The sequence below is a fragment of the Dromiciops gliroides genome, chromosome 5 (genome assembly GCF_019393635.1).
Source record: "Dromiciops gliroides isolate mDroGli1 chromosome 5, mDroGli1.pri, whole genome shotgun sequence".
NCBI lineage: Eukaryota > Metazoa > Chordata > Mammalia > Microbiotheria > Microbiotheriidae > Dromiciops > Dromiciops gliroides.
This window is the reverse complement of record NC_057865.1, coordinates 301492081-301508206: the sequence shown is the minus strand read 5'-3', so window position 1 is coordinate 301508206 and position 16126 is coordinate 301492081. Positions and strand designations below refer to the sequence as shown.

General features: G+C 57.1%; 1 protein-coding gene across 1 annotated transcript; it reads right to left on the bottom strand.

Annotated features, from left to right (window-relative positions):
• Window positions 1–200: 200 nt before the first annotated feature.
• CDPF1 (cysteine rich DPF motif domain containing 1) lies at window positions 201–14648 on the bottom strand. Its single transcript, XM_043967457.1, has 4 exons — window positions 14514–14648; window positions 10729–10841; window positions 7229–7340; window positions 201–1626 (listed from the first exon to the last, which is right to left on the bottom strand). The coding sequence occupies exons 2-4, from the start codon at window positions 10839–10841 to the stop codon at window positions 1474–1476; spliced, it is 378 nt and encodes a 125-aa protein (XP_043823392.1). The 5' UTR covers window positions 14514–14648; the 3' UTR covers window positions 201–1473.
• Between the last annotated feature and the right edge of the window lie 1478 nt (window positions 14649–16126).

Sequence of the window (16126 nt, the reverse complement as noted above, 5' to 3'; positions counted from 1 at the left end):
TGACAGCAGGACAGGGACGGAATGGAGCTCAAGTGAAATGTTTGAGGACCTCAGGAAATAGGAAAGCCCTGATTGCCAAGGTGCTGTCTGACACCTGGATAAGGGAGGAGGAAGGAGGGAGGGAGGAGGAGAGATGGCCTTTTTCTAGGAAGGAGCATGGGTACCTCCCGTCTGGCAGAGTATAAACAAGTCTAGAGCCATTTTCAATTTTTTATCTTTTGTTATGAGCTTTCACTCACTAAGAAGGGACTGAACTGAGTATCCACTAATGATTATAGCTTGACTTCATAGGAACTTATGTCCTTGGGATGTCATACTGTAAGACTGATGAATGTAAAGAGCTAATTTCAAGCTACAGTTTGCCTTAAAAGGTTTTTAAAAGAATAAACTATTTTTAAAAGTCAACTGGCGAGTTGTTAGTGCTCTGTTGATTTGAGGGGATCGCAGTGGCTGATTCTCCGTGTGAAGTGAGACTCTTCTTACACTACAGGTTTTCCTCATTAATTCCCACCTACTGGACATAGACTGGATTGAAACCTGGTTCTCTTTCCCCTGTGGTCCTCAAAGTCCTTCAACTCAAGCAGCTTGTATAAGGCACTTGGAATAACAACATGATGTTAGAATTAAATCTGGTACCATGAGGGAAAACTTGTTATCCTCTTTGCTTCTAACTTTTAAAAACAAGGTCGTTTTAAAATAGGTCAGATCCCATCCCAACATAAAGCTCACAAAAAGCGAATGACATCCAAGCCACAAAGGCAGAGCCCTGCCCCTGCCCCTGCCGAGAGGTCCAACGGACCCTCACCAGCCCCCATCGATGGGCCTGGCCCTGGCCCTGAGGAGACAAAGATGGAATCCAGTGCTTGTGGAGAGTCTCTGGCATATTTCTGCTGCTGCCTTAGACTGCTACTGAGTCTGAAAACTCCAGATGAATGAAAATGGGAATGACATGCAGGAGGTCATAGAAAGTGATGTCCTAAGGGGCAGCTGCCCTGGACCCTTGCTACCCAACCACTGCTGAGGAGCCAAGGCGCTCCCCCACCATGGGGGCGAAGGGAAGAGTCTGGTTACGGGAGGCAAAGGTCTAGAGCTGCTGGAGAAGGCCTGTGCTCGCCTCCCCTGCCAGGTGAAGAGAGGAGCAGGCCTCAACTGGCTCTCTCTCAGCCCCTGTGGATGGACGCCAAGGGCAAGGATTGTCCTGGGCTCGCCTGCTCAGCGGCCCCTGATGACATAGACTGGGCCGATGGTTCCACCTCTGGGGCCCAACTGAAGCCAGAACCCCCACTGATAGCCGGGGCTGGAGGCAGTGACCACAGCAACGTGTGAGACACCCACAAGGGGTCCTGGACACCTGTAGCCCCTTTAGAAGCCACAAGAGAACTGCACATCCCCTCGGGCCTTGTCCGCGGAACAACGTGGAAGAAAAGTGCCGCGACAGCCTGGGATGGCCAGGGCCTCTGTTCTTGCCCAACCTCACAGTGAGGCCCTCGAGTCAAGCTTCCTGGACACAGCTCTGGACAGAGCCCCTCTCTTCTCCACGTCTCGCTGTATCTCCTGAGGGAAAGCGCTGAGGTTCTCACACACACAGGGGAGGCAAAATCTTTTCGAGTAGAATAAACTACACTCCTGAAACAGAAGAGAAAGGTGAGCTTGTCACTGGTTCTTTCAAATCATTAACCTGGGGCAGCTAGGTGGCACATGGATAGAGCACCGGTCCTGCAGTCAGGAGGACTTAAGTTCAAATCTGACTTCAGACACTTAACACTTACTAGCTCTGTGACCCTGGGCAAGTCACTTAACTCCCACTGCCTCAAAAAAAAAAGTCATTAACCCTTCAAGAACTAACTATAGCAGCAGCTAGCTGTCTTTTCAAATGCCCTCAGGATACTAAAGCACCAGCCTGGCAAGCCCGCCCAGCTCCTCTTCCTTCCTCCCCCCATCCTACACTGCTCATTGATCACACTTCCTACACCTGCAGAGCCACCCCCCCACATCGCCCCACAGCACTAGCCCTCTCCCAACCCCCATCTCCCCTTTCTAGGACAGAGGCTAAGACCAAGCAGAAACTGCAGCAGATCCAGGAGAACCAGAAATGAGCCAAAGGAATACACGCTGCCACTGCTGCTGCTGGTGCAGGACCAGTTCTGCAAGGCCTCTGCCCCACCCCCTTCACCCCTCAACAGGCCCAGGCTGAAAAAGCAAAGGCCAGCGACCCACAGGGTCCCTGTCTGCAAATACAAGGGCTGTGGATGAGAGGACATCAGCCTGGTCTGGTTTCCTCTAAAGGGCATAAAAGCAGAGATTTTGAGCTACAAGGGACCTTGGTGCCACTGAGACCAAGAGACAGAGGCAGGATTTGAACCCAGATCCTGTAACTCTACAGCCAGCACTCTCCACTCAACCGCACTGCCATCCTAACTCTCAACTTCCCAGGATTCAGAGTTGGAGGACTGGACCCTTTAGATCACTGACTCCAGGGTTCTCCACCTTGATTGTGCTCTAGAACCATTGGCAGCCTGTCTGGTGAAACCTCTGGACTCCTTCTCAGTGTCATGTTGTGTTGGGTTTTTTTTGGGGGGGAGGGTTGGTGGGGGGGGGGCGGTGCAATGAGGGTTAAGTGACTTGCCCAGGGTCACACAGCTAGTAAGTGTCAAGTGTCTGAGGCCACATTTGTACTCAGGTCCTCCTGACTCCAGGGCCGGTGCTTTACCACTGTGCCCCCTAGTGTTACGCTTTTAATGGAAATGCTCAGTGTCAGTTAGCAGGGAGTGAAAATAAACTTCACGGACCCTTTGAAATCTGCCCACAGATTTCCATGGACCTCAGGTTAAGAACCTCTGATCATTCTACAGATGAGGAAACTGAGGCCCCAAAAGGTCTGTGACTTGTCCAAGACCCACCGACGAGGAGCAGAGCTCGGGTCCCTGGTTCCATATCCCATTCTCTCCAATGGGGACGGTGACAAAGGGGATGTCACGTGGGCAACAAATGAAGGTGCTGAGTGCGAAGGTCATTGGAGCCCGAAGCCACAGTCACAAGAGGCTGAGGGAGATCTCAATCTGGTGCAGGATGAGCTTCCGGCCCTCTGCGAGAAGGACCCGGGCTGCCTGGGGCGGGGGAGCTCCCTGTGCCCAACGCTGCGGCAGCACCATGAGCCGACCCCACAATGGCCCTGTCCCAGGAGGGGCAGAGGGCAGGCAGGGGGAAGCACTTAGCAGAGAGGGACACCTTCCATGGCCGGAACAGCCACCCGTCTGATCCCAGCTGCTGATGGTGCAGGGACCCTGTCAGGAGGCTTTTTTCCCCACTGACCGATAGGAAAGGATTTTCCCGGGGTTCATCCCTCCCTAAAGCTCCATGGGGGAGAAGAGGAGGACAGAGTGTCCTTCTGAGCACGACTGGCCCACCCAGCCCAGCCAATCCTGAGGAAACACCGGGAAACGGGGAACGTGATGGTCTAGGGGCCCCCACCCTACTTATTCTCCAGGTGTTCCCCTGCCATCCCCTCAGTTCTGGCCCCTGCCCTCCCCCCTCATCTCTGCCTCTGCCCCTCCTGTCCCTCCTCGGCTGAGAGGGCAGTTGCCAGGCCATTGATGTGAGCTTCCTCTCCTTCCCTCCCTCACCTGACGTCACTCGGACCCCTGTGCCACCATCTCCTCCTCCCCATCTCCCCTCCTGTCTACAGCCCCACCCTCACATGATCCCCACTGGCGTCCTATATCTGCCTGCAAGGGGTGTCTCCATTTCCTTCCCCCCACCCCTGCACTCCGGCCTCCGACTTCAGCCTTCACCCGACTGTGCTCCCCAGGCTCCCAAAGGCCCTCTGGTTCTGCCTCCCGTCTGACCGGCCCTTCTCCAGCTCCTTGTCTGCCGCACCGGCGGGCCCACAGCGACCTCACCGGCTCCCATACGCCGAGCACTCTCAGACGGCTCAACCAGCCGTCCCAAGCACCCCCTGACCTCTGGCCCCAAACTCACACTGGGTGTCCCGCAGGCAGCTTCAACTCAGCAAGTCCCAACTGAGCTTTGCCCCCAAATCCTGCCCCTCCCCGGCCCACAACCTCGGTGTCCTCCACGATGGTCACTCACCCTTGCCCTCATTTCCAAGCTGTGGCTGGGTCCCCTCGCCTTCACCTTCACGACCTCCCAAATCCACCCGGCCCTCTGTATAATGCCTTCCTTCTTGGAGAGGGGAACAAAACGGGCTCTGGCCTGGCCTGCCCCGCCTCTGCAGCTCTCCACCTGACCACGGTCCCCTCAGGTCATTAAGGCCCACAGTCACTGTGAGTCACCGTGCTAACCTCGGTATTGTTCTCCTTAGAAAACAGAAAGGATGGAACCGCCAAGTGATCCTGTCTCTGCAGGCCCGTCCACGTGCCCGGTGGTTCCGTGCTCTCTGATCTTCCCTGTGTCCCTCGGCTCATCCTGCCCCCCTCTCCTGCATCCTCCTTATTGGGCATCCCCTCTGCCCACCCCACCGTGGTTCTAAAGTAGGGCTGTCCCGCTCTGCTCCCTGCGCCTTCCTGACCCAGTGCCGCCCACCCCACTGCCACCCTCTCTAGTGCAGCCTCTGCCCTCTGCCCACAGCTCCCAGCATGCACTGAGCCATGCCCAGTGGTCCCTTCCTCTTCCTCCCACCTCCAGCTTCCCAAATCTTATCACTTGGGTGGGGGACTCCCTCTTGCTGATCTGAGTCAGGTCCAGAAGGACAATTCTCCTTGTCACCTCCTTCACCTTGAAGGCCCGGTTCTAATGGCTTATATTTCCCCTGGCCACCTCCTGGCACCAGCTCAGACACCCGGGATGGCGCAGAGAAGAAGGTGTTAACAGACTGACTGACTGAGAGCCTGTGCTTCTCCCCAGCCCGGCCAAGCTCCTGGGGCAGGGGGCAGGGGACTCAGGCTCCCAATGTGTGTTAAGCACCTACTGTGTGCATAGCCCTGGGCTCACGCCTGGGGGGTGAGGCAGTGCCTAGCCAAGACTCTCACCAAGTGCCCATATCGGGAAGGGAGGGGACAAGGGTATGAAGCAAAGTCAATGGGAGAGACAGGACAAGAGGGAAGGGCCGGCGGGCCGGTGGGGAGAGGGAGAGCCTGCGTGGCCTCGGACTGTGTGGCCTCGAACTGTGTGGCGGGCTGCAGCAGAGCAAGAGTGAAGGGGAGGAATCCTGGAGGACCACTCAGGAGCAGCTGTGGGGCTGGAGGAGTGAGAAGGGAAGCCACAGTGGGGGAAGAGAGCGGGGAGAAGGGCTGGCTCCAAAGCCACCCAGCCTGGCACGAGGGGCCCTCACAGCGCCTGGCTCCCGATCCAGCCGCCGGCCGGCCAGCCACCCTGGGCGGGTTTCAGGGGAATGCTCCGGTCCTCTCAGTATAGACATCTGAAGGGGAGCAGGGGCAGGGGCACAACAGCTGGTGTCTGGCCAAGGAAGGGGCACCCCGAGCGCGCCTGGGGACACCGGGGTGAAGAGGAGTTACTGAGGAAGGAGGCAGAGAAGCAGCAGCCAGAGACTGGCACCTTGAGATGGGGCAGGTGGCACAGGTCCCCCAGGCTGCAGCCAGGACAATGAGAGGGCCGGGGCAGAAGCCAAAAGATGGCAAGGAGTTACAGAGCCCATCGGCGAGGTGGGCACCTCGGACCAAGGGGATGTCCCAAGCAGACCTTGGGCTTGCCCTCATCGAGCCAGAGGCACCGGTGGAGAAAGACAGACAGAGGTAGAGAGGAGACGTGGGCAGCCTGGGAAGGGTCAGTGGCAGATCCCTCCTCTGCGTCCCCCCATTCCTGTGAGACCCTGGATCCAGGGGCCAGGGGCAGAGGTGCCCATGCTCTCATCGAACCCACCTCCTTCACACTAGTCTTCTCTTCCCCCGCAGCAGACGGCCAGCTCCAGTCACAGAACCCCATCACCCATCAGGGCCGGACCCCCAAGGGCGGCCAAGAACGAGCCAAGGGCCACGGGCCCCATTTTCTTCCCTTACATCGACAGTCTCTTTGCTGGTTTTGAGCTAGGACGTCAGCAGCCTGGCCAGAGGGGCGTCCAGCCTGAGCCTTCTCACCCAGGACCTGCGCCCCCCCCCACCCCGGCTTTCTCAGATTCCTGGACCCATCCTGAGCAGCTCTAAGAGAGACCACTGGGTGTCGCGAATGGCGAGCCTGGACCCTGCAGCGACGACCGGGCCAAATCCCACCAGACTCATCCTAGGCAGACTGGAGGACTGCCACACCATGCAAAGCCACATCCAAGCCGACACGCACAGTGTTCTCACATGCAAGCACGCACACACACACTCTCATTTCTTGTCACGCTCTCCGGAGCTTGCCATAGCGAACAAACAATAATTCTATGATGTGGCAAATGGGCCAGACCTCTGCACTGTCTCCAAGCCTTGGGACTCTCTCATTCCCAGCCCTCCCCTGTATCCTTCAGGTGACCTTTCTTACCTCAGTTTCCCCCACTGTCAAATGGAAACAGCACCTCCTTGTGAGGGCTGAGCGGGCTGGGAGGCCTTCATGCGTGGCAGAAACCTGAGTTTCCATTCTTACCATTTATGCCAGGCTTCCTTCTGCCCACCCTCTGCAGGTGCAAGGGATGCCAGGGAGGGCAGCTCTTTTTTAAATCCGGTTTTCCAAGGGCTTTGCTATTTTGTCAGCACCCAGGAAAGCAGGAGGAGGGAGGAGTTTGAAGGGGCCGACCAGACCTGCTGGCCCCCAAATCCTGACCTGATGAATCATTCACCACCAAGGGCTCACACCCTCCCTGAAAGCGGCCCCCATGAGAAAGGGGGCAGAATCTGGAGCCAGCTCTGGGCTCTTCCTGCCTGTGAACTCTTGGGACCTCAGGCTCCTCTTCTAAGACCCCCAAGGGCCCTTCTAGTCTGCAAGCCTCAAACAACTCCATGAGGTTTCTCTTTCTGTTGAGCTCAAAACTCTCTTCCAAGCGTGTCGCCCCTGCTCCTGTGCCTGACCCGACAAAGTGAGGCTCAGCCGTGTCACGGGTGGAGTCAGAGACACAAGGACGTCCTCCCTCCCCATCCAGCAGCTTTTGGGGGAAGGGCGATTCTCCGCATCAGGGAAGCCATGTTTGCTCCGCTCCCCCCAACACTGTCACCCAGAGTGGGCGGGCCCCTAGTGAAGGGGAGGGTCCCCCCAGCCCCCAGTCTTGCGCTGCTCGCTGGGCCGAGGGCTCCCCCAACCCTGAGCCTGCAGTCACACATAGTCACACGCTGCTTACCGGGCCTGCGCACACCAGCTTGCTGCAGAGGTTACACTGTGAGCCGAGGATCAGGAATTTGTCCGGGTCCGAGGTGAAGGGGTCCCTCAGCACATAGCATTGCTCCAAGAGCCTGTGAGGAGAGAGTCCAGGGTGATGAGCAGGCCTGGGGTTCGCAGGGATTCGCAGACGGTGGAGAACTGAAAAGGCCAACGGAGACTTTTCATCCAAGTTTAATCAAGGAGTCTCAGGGTCAGAGCCCCCTTGCTGAGGAAGGATGAGGGAACTAAGGCCCAGAGAAGGGAAGGCACCCACCCAAGGTCAAGCAGGAAGGGAGCAGAGTCAGGATTCGAACCCAGATCCTCGAACTCCCCAACCATTGTAGGGAACAGGATGGGAGGAAGCTCATCTGGGCGCCTTAGCAGCAGGAGCACCTCAGGTCAGCCCACAGCAACCTCCCGAGAAGCCCCTCCCCCATGGGCCAGCTCCCCCTTGGGCCCCCTCCCTCCCTGATTTGTCCCATTCACACAGGCTTTTGATGCTGCTCCTTGTTCCCCGTGGCTCTATCCCCCACCCCCCAACACCTCATGCCCAACCACAAAATGGTATTAAATACACACACCCTGCAGAAGTCACAGGGGCCCGAAAGCCCTAAGTAAGACGGAAGCTGCACCCCCCTCCCCCTCCCCGTGTCCTGCTGCCCCCGTCCAGACCCTCCCGTCACCCTGGGAGGCCTCCCCCAAGCTCTGGGCGAACACACCGCAGAAGCAGAAGCAAGCTCGGTGCTGCCTCCACAGCCCACCACAGGATGCAAAAGAGCGGCCCAGCCACTCGGCCACCCAGCTAGCCTGGGGCTGCGCTCAGGCCTCCGTGGTCCTCACTCCCCCCAGCTCCCCAGCGAGGCCCTGTCACCTCTGGCCGGGCAGACGCAGCAGTAGCGTAGTCCCCTGCCTGGGCGTACCGGCCACTACTGAGACACAGGGGGCTGGGGGAGGCCTCCCAGGCTGCCTGGAGGAGCAGGTACAGGAGACTTCTGGGGCAGCAGGACCAAGCGGTGAGGCTGACCTCTCCCGTGAATGGACTCGGGCTCCCCACAGCCCCCCAACCCACTGCACAGCTCAGAAGCCAACGAATGAGGCACCCCCCCAAGGACCCAAGGCCTCTGCAGCCCGCCCCCGTGGCTGGGGCCTGCATCTGTCCCCTGGGGAAGGGACCTGCATCCCCACCACCCCCTAGACCCAATAAGTGAGAAGGGAAGAGATCAAGAAAGGGGATGGTCTTTCTACTTAGTGGCCACACTGGGAGAGGACACTGTCAACGGGTTAATTATCCAGAGCAAACGGCAGAGGGCAGAGGGCAGAGGGCCCCTAAGCTATGCCCCTGACTCCAGGCAAGTGCCCTCATCTCCCTCAGGCTCAGTTTCCCCTCTGTGAAAGGGGAACAAGTGTGGCCTCTACAGCCCAGCTCGGTGTGAGGCTCCACCGCAACCATGATGACCTTCAAGGGGTGCAGAACACGCTGGAGACTCACAAGCCCGAGAAGCCATGCCTGGGGCCTCCTGCCTCAGGGGCCAGCGGCTCCCCAGGGTGCCGCCTTGTGGCCACGTGAGACAATACAGAGCCCTGGCAGTCCCCGAGCCCAGGGGAGACGGTCTGGGCTCCCCTTCTTGTTGTCTCAAAGCAGGGTTCTGAGGAAGGTCACAGCATCCAACCGTCCGAAAATGCCCCCCAAGGACAGACGAAGGCCTCCCCAAGAAGCGTTCGCTAGGTTTCTGCCCGTGCCAGCCACTATCCATAGCCACCTTCCAGAAGGCACTGCAAGAGCCCACACCCCAAAGGGAGAAAGGCCCTGGGTATGGACCCCCCAGCTCTCAGATCACAAGGGGGGGCAAAGGCTCTTTGTGTGGGACGCCCCCCTGCTCTCAGATCACAGTCTGGGGACCCTCAGTCTGGTCCCGGGGTCCTCACTGACAGCTCCTATCACCAAATACAGGGAAAGCCCACTGCTGACCCTCCTGTGGCCCCGTCCTTCCAGCTCCCCGAGGCCACCTAATGCTCTGTGTGACTCGCCCCATCTCACAGATGAGGAAACTGAGGGACAGAGCATGAGCACGTGGCCTGCCAACCCAAGGTCACACACCCACACATGGTGCTGCTGGAACAGGATCCCAGACCTCAGGAACTCAAAGGAAAACTCTGACTCATCCTCTCCATCCTCTCCCCCTCCCGGCAAGGGAGCGAGGGCAGAGACCCAGAGAAGTTCAAGGTCTCAGGTCAGGTCACAGCAGAGGAACAGAACAAGTTTGTAACAAGCCTTTTTTCCACTTGTCACTGGTTTGAGCAGCAAGGGGAAAATGGATCATCTGGTCTCCTCTCAGGGACGTGCCGGCCGTGGGCTTCAGCAGGACCCCCAGCCACTCCTGGCACTGTCCCCAGCAGGGAGAACATGGTTTTCCAATGTCTGGGGCCCTGGAGGACGGAGACCCTGTTTCTTCATGGCCGGGTCTGGCAAGGGCTCAGACCACCAACCCAAAATAAAACAAGGCCCATAAATTTCTTCTGACAAGTCCCACCGCTTCTCAGTCTTGTTTGATATTTTATCCTGTGGCCAGAACATATCTTGGGATCAATTTCAACACGGTTGTTTGCAGCCAGCACTGCAATGTGGGCTAATGGGACCCAGACTAGGGAAAATCAAGGACACCCAAGCCATTTCTCACTTGTCAGAGCCCTGGGGAAGGAAGTGTCCCAGGGATGAGGTTTCCAAGTTCATGGCCTCAGATCTCAAGGGCAAGGTCTCCCTACCAAATCCTTCTAGCCCGGCCAAGGCACAAAGGCACAGAATCGCTGAGCTGAAGGTATCCTTGTTCCTGTGGCTGCGCAATACACAAAACCACAGAATCGTGGTAGGCCACAGGTAGAAGGGGCCTCCAGAGTCATGCAGGCCGACATCCCCAACGAGGACTGGCTAATGCACATTAAGCCTTCCAAAGCATCCCCCTCCCCCAAACCTGAGATCAGCAATACCAATCCTACCCTCCCCAATCCAGAGAGGAGGAGACTTCGGCAAGAGCCCACAGCTAGTACCCGGTAGTACCTCCTCCAGAGCTACAGGCTTCTTCCGCTCGGAGGGGCCTACAGTGTTAAGCCAGGGCAAAAAAGAAAGGGGTGGGAAGACGAGAGGCCTACACAGCGTCGGACTCTGGTAAAATACAAATGAAAAGTCAATGGCCCTCAGGAGTGGAGGCGAAGCCAGGGTGAAGCAGGGTGTCTGCTTTGGAGGCGTGCGGGCGAGAGGTAAGGCAGACGGGCAGGGCCCCCCTGTGGAGATGGGGCTTCACCTCAGCCTCAGGAAGTGCCCCAGCCCTCGGGAAATCAGCGCTTAGCAGACCCCATCCAATCACCCAGCCTGGGAGAGCCACCTGGGAAGAGGGCTGGGGAGGGCCAAAGCCGCGCGGGGGCACAAGCGCCCTGTGTTGCAGCACAATCGTCAGGACGGATCTTCCCAAGGCAGATACTTACACGACAGTGCGGGAGTTGGGGGGTCTCTGCCCCACGTAGCTGTACGGCGCTGTCAAGCCACATAACTGGCATTCAAATGTCCCTCCAGGTGCCCGCTCACTGGAAGACGCCATCTAGAAAGTCAAGAAAGGAAACACGCGTATGTGCTGAAGCAAGATGTCTGTTGTTGTCCTCCAGTCATGGCCAATTCTCCGTGATGCTGTTTGGGGGGGTTCTTGGCAAAGATCCTGGATGGGTTGGCCATCTCTTTCTCCAGCTCATTTTAGATGTGAAGAAATTGAAGCCAACAGGGTGAAGTGACTTGCCCAGGGTCACACAGCTAGGAAGCGTCTGAGGCCAGATCTGAACTTGAGTGCTCCTGACTCTAAGCCTGGCACGCCATGCACTATGGTGCCCCCTGGCTGCCCAGAAGAAAGCTCTTAAAGCTCTCTGTTCAGGGCAGGGAAAGTGCTTACTTAGAAAAGGGATCTCTCATGCAACCTACCCAAAAGCTCTGCGAGGCAGGCATTCTCCCCCCTGTTGGACAGATGAGGAACTCCGTCCAGGCCTCACTATTGTCCCCCTTCCATGTGGGTTCAAAGACAACCAATATTCTCAAGAAAGAGGACCCTCAATCCACTTGGCCAACACCCATCCGCCCCCACCCCCGCTTAGCCGACCCCCTCACCCTCATCATCCCCATGTTCTTATGAGGAGGGAGGACACAGAAAAGGGGAAGGTCGATCCTGCCCAAGCACAGACCGTTGCTGGCTTGGCACACACAGGTCACATCTGAGTGGGGCTCTGCAGTTAAGTGACTTGCCCAGGGACACACAGCTAGTAAGTATCTGAGGCCGGATTTGAACTCAAATCTTCATGACTCAGGGGCAGCTGGGTAGTGCAATGGATAGAGCACCAGGCCTGGAAAGACTCATCACCCTGAGTTCAAATCCAGCCTCAGGCACTTACGAGCTATGTGATCCTAGGCAACCCTCGATTAACCCTATTTGCCTCGGTTATCTCATCTGCAAAATGAGGTGGAGGAGGAAATGGCCCACCACTTCACTGTCTCTGCCAAGAAAGCCCCAAACGGGGCCACAGGGAGTCGGACGCCAATGAAAAACAACTGAATAACTTCCCGAGGAAAGGCCCAGTGCTATTTCCACTGTATCATCTAACAGAAGACAGCCTAGGAACAGTCAAGGGGTCTAATAATGAGCAAGAAAGGAGACTGAAAAGGAAGAACAAGCAGCTGAGAAGAGTGGGATGGAAACCCACGGAGGAGAGGTGCTCCACAGCACCAAATGCAGCCCAGAGGTCAAGGAGGGCTGGGTCTGGCAAAAGACCCTGAGATCTGGCAGTAAAGAGGTCACTTAAGAGAGAACAGGTGAGTCTGGTGCCCTAAACCGAAAAGCTTCTGCACGGACAACATGAATGCACCAGGCTTCAAAGGGAAGTGGTGAATGGGAACAAACTTTATATCCATCTTCCCTGACTTCTCTCTTGTACCTAAGAGATTTCCATCCAACAGCGATGTACGAAGATACCTAAGGTTTATATAAAAACCAACTACCTTCTCCAGGAAATAAGTGGTCAAAGGACAGAAGAGTTCTCAGAAGAAGCGAATGCTTCAAATCAGGAATAAGAGAAATGCACATCAGGACCCCCACCCCCTTCACATCATACCCTGCAAACTGGACAAATGGCAATGTTGTTGGAGAGCACTGGTGGTGGAGCACTGAAATGGGGCAGCCACCTGAGAAAGCAATTGGGAATGGCATGAAGCAAGTGGCTAGAATGTTCCCATCTCTGGACCCTGAAACTCCATCACTGGGCATATAGCCTAAGAACAAAGTCGCCACCAACATGTTGTAGCAGCACTCTTTGGAGCAGCAAAGAACTAGAGACAAAGTGGGCGCCCACGGACTGGTGAATGTAACGGCATGTTACGTGCTTTAAGAAGTACTGCATGGGGGCGGCTAGGTGGTGCAGTGGATAAAGTACCGGCCCTGGATTCAGGAGTACCTGAGTTCAAATCCGGCCTCAGACACTTGACACTTACTAGCTGTGTGACCCTGGGCAAGTCACTAAAAAACCCCCATTGCCCCGCAAAAAAAAAAAAAAAAAAAAAAGAAGTACTGCATGCCCAGAGAAGCCTGGGCAGAGCTCTATGAACTGATGCCGAGGGAACTCAGCAGAGCCCAGGACACAATCCACACAATAAGCAGGACATAAATGGAAAGGACACCAACCCCAAAAAGATCGAGAGAATGTTGCAAAAGGACAAAGAACAAGGCCAGCCCCAAAGGAGAGAGAGAAGACACCCCCGTACACACACCCACACCCCTTTCATGGAAGAGGGTGAGGGCCACAGCTATAGAATATTATATGTATTTTCAGATTTTTCTTATTGGACTCATTGGGTTTTTTGTTTTGTTTTGGGGTTTTTTTTGTGGGGTTTTGGGGGGGTGATGATGTTGTTGTTTTGTTTCTTGTTTTTTTGCGGGGCAATGAGGGTTAAGTGACTTGCCCAGGGTCACACAGCTAGTAAGTGTAAAGTATCTGAGGCTGGATTTGAACTCAGGTCCTCCTGAATCCAGGGCTGGCGCTTTATCCACTGTGCCACCTAGCTGCCCCCAGGTTTTTTGTTTTTCCCTTTTGAACATTCTGTTTGTTGATCTAGTCTGCTATGAGAAGTGGCAGAAACAGAATCAGGGTTCAGCTTCGTCAGACTGCCAAACGGACCTCCACAAGTAAAGGGAAGATTCCCCCCCCCCAACCCCCTGGCTGTGTGGTAGCTGGGGCTTGATAGAAACAAGGGAGTCTGAGAGGGGAGGGGAGGAGGGAGCACCTAAGGCAGAGACTGGGAGATGAGACAGTGTCATATGTCAAGCACAGCCCCAAAGCTGGAACCCAGGAAGGGTCTGCGTTGTAGAAGGCCTGCAATACCAAGTGGTGTTGGATCTTTGGGGCTGTTTGCCCAGCAGGGAGGGGTGACATGAGCCTGATAGGAAGACCATTGCAAGGGCAGCTGGGTGGCGCTGTGGATAGAGCACCGGCCCTGGAGTGAGGTGGGCCAGAGTTAAATTAGGACACTTACTAGCCGTATGACCCTGGGCAAGTCACTTAACCCCCAATGCCTTGTTTTTTTAAAAGGCTGGTACTGTAGTTGGGCAAGAGGGGCGGGAGGGGCGGTCAGTCTAGTCTAAAACATCGAAGGGCCCTTCCGAGCACAGCGCCACAGAAGAGAGTGAATTCCCCGGGCCGGGCCGGGCCGGGCCGGGAGTCCCTCTGCAGCACCCACCGCCCTCTCTCCCTTACATCCAGGGGCATGGAGCTGGCACGGGCAATCACTCCCCAGCCCCTCTCGGTAGGGGGCTGGGATGAAGGGGAGGGGGAACCAATGGGGTGATTCAAATGCCCCATCCACCCTCCCTCCGCCTTCCGCCCCCAGGCCTTTGCACACCAGCAAGGGGATACAATGTATCCTATCCTGGGGCCATAGGGAGCCCCCGAAGGTCTCAGAGCGAGGGCGGAAGGAGAAGACAGGGGGAGGCATCTCTGGAGGATCCGCGAGGAGGGGGTCGAGGCAGGGGGTACTGGGCTCTGGGGGCCTCGAGGTCCCTTTCAGGGGAGCAGGAGGGCAGGGATAAGGCGGAGCTCGGGGGCACGGTGGGAAGCTGACACGTGCAGGTGCCGGCGGCGCGCACGGAGCGGACGCAGACACGCTTGGCGCATGCGTGTGCGCAGGCGCGTCGGCCCCTTTCCCCGCCCCTCCCCTAGCCTCCGCCGGCGGGCGCGCTTACCTCGCTCCTCCGGGCTCCTGGGGCTGTCGGCCTGAGGTCCTTTCGAGACGGAGCGTGACAGCCCAGCCCAGAATGGAGGGCACCCTGCTGCTCAACAAGGCCTCGTCCCGCCTCCCGCCCGCTGCGTCCCGCCACGCAGGCCCCGCCCCTGGTGTCCCTGCCACGCAGACTCCGCCACCGGCGTCCCCTCACACGCAGGCCCCGCCCCCGCGTCCCCTCCACGCAGACTCCGCCCCCTGCGTCATCTTACTGACACAGGCCCTCCCCCACATTTCCCTCACAGGCTTTCCCAACTTTTTGCTCGGTGTTAGGCTCGGCCTTCAAAGCCCTTCACAACCTGACCCTACCCCCACCGTTCTAGTCCCTTACACTTTACAACTCCCCCCCCCAGGTCTTTCTGGCCTCCTCTTCCTCTACCTCCATCTCCCGCCTCCGCGCCTTTGCCCCGGCTTGTTGGTCAACGCTTGTTTACCAACTCCTCAACTCCTCCCCGCTGAGGCCCAGTCCAGGAGGAAGGGCTGAAGCACGTGACCATAGGCACGTGGGCGAGCCCCGGGAGGGGGTGACCCCCCCGAGTCCTGAGGTCAGGGCAGCCCCGGATGTGCAGCATCCTCACTGGGGAGCAGCTGCAAACGGCCAAGATCATGGGGACAGGGCGCCTGCCTCCATGTCAAGATCTGCGCCATTCTGCCCCATTCACCGGACTCCTGGCGCTGACCACCGGGGCCGCTCTCTTGCGGATCACCTGGGCATCCGCGTCTCCAGGCCAACCCCACGGAGCTCCGAGCTTGTGTCCACCCGGATATCCCCGGGTTATTTTTGCCGTTGTTATTCTCAAAAGGACAATTTAAACTGATAACCCGGCCGTGGCCAGCACAGCAAGTCAAAAGAGCCCTGGAAACAGCCACATCTGCAGAAAGGACCTTGGCCGGAGGCTTCTGAGCCAAGCCCACTTCGGTGCAGAGAAAGCTCCCGACCTCCCAGGAGCGGGTCTAGACTGCAGAGATGAAACAATGGAAGTCAGAGAGGTAGGAGGAAAACCAGGAAAGTCTCATGTTCTCTGTGGCCAGAGGACAACGGAATCTGGGGAGGAGAATCACCCAAACCCCAACCTTCAGAGAGGTCAAGGAGGCTGAGGACTGAGCACGGGCATGCTGGACCTAGGGAGACTCAAGTGTCTGGACACCATTACAAGAAGACTTTCAGCTGGGAGTGGTCATTCAATAAGCATCTATTACATATCATGGATTATTCCTCCAGGGGCGTGCCCAGGTGGTTAGCAAATTCAGAAGAGCCACCAGCCTTCTCACAGGCCAGCTGCTGGTCAGAACTGGCAGCTGAGTGGGGAGGGGCCATTGTAACAACCAAGCAGCCTTTCTTCACCTCGCTCAGCAGAGAATTAGCCCGTGACCCAAGACGCAGCACCCAGCGAGAAACCAGTTCCCCTGGAAGATGGAGTGACCCCTCCATTGCCAACCCACACACTGAAGCAAAACCGAGGGGACTCCATGAAAATAAAAAGGGTCTCTCCCAGCCAGTACCAAGAATTAGAAGATGCCCCTGGGCATGGCCTCTCCTCTACGAGTGCCTTTGGACTTGCTCGCTCTCGCCAG

Coding starts and splice junctions, on each gene's coding strand:
- CDPF1 (XM_043967457.1), bottom strand. CDS start 10,841: ATGGCGTCTTCCAGTGAGCGGGCACCTGGAGGGACATTTGAATGCCAG. Junction 7,341..10,728: donor CCCAACTCCCGCACTGTCGT/GTAAGTATCTGC, acceptor CTCTCCTCACAG/GCTCTTGGAGCAATGCTATG. Junction 1,627..7,228: donor AGCTGGTGTGCGCAGGCCCG/GTAAGCAGCGTG, acceptor CTTCTGTTTCAG/GAGTGTAGTTTATTCTACTC.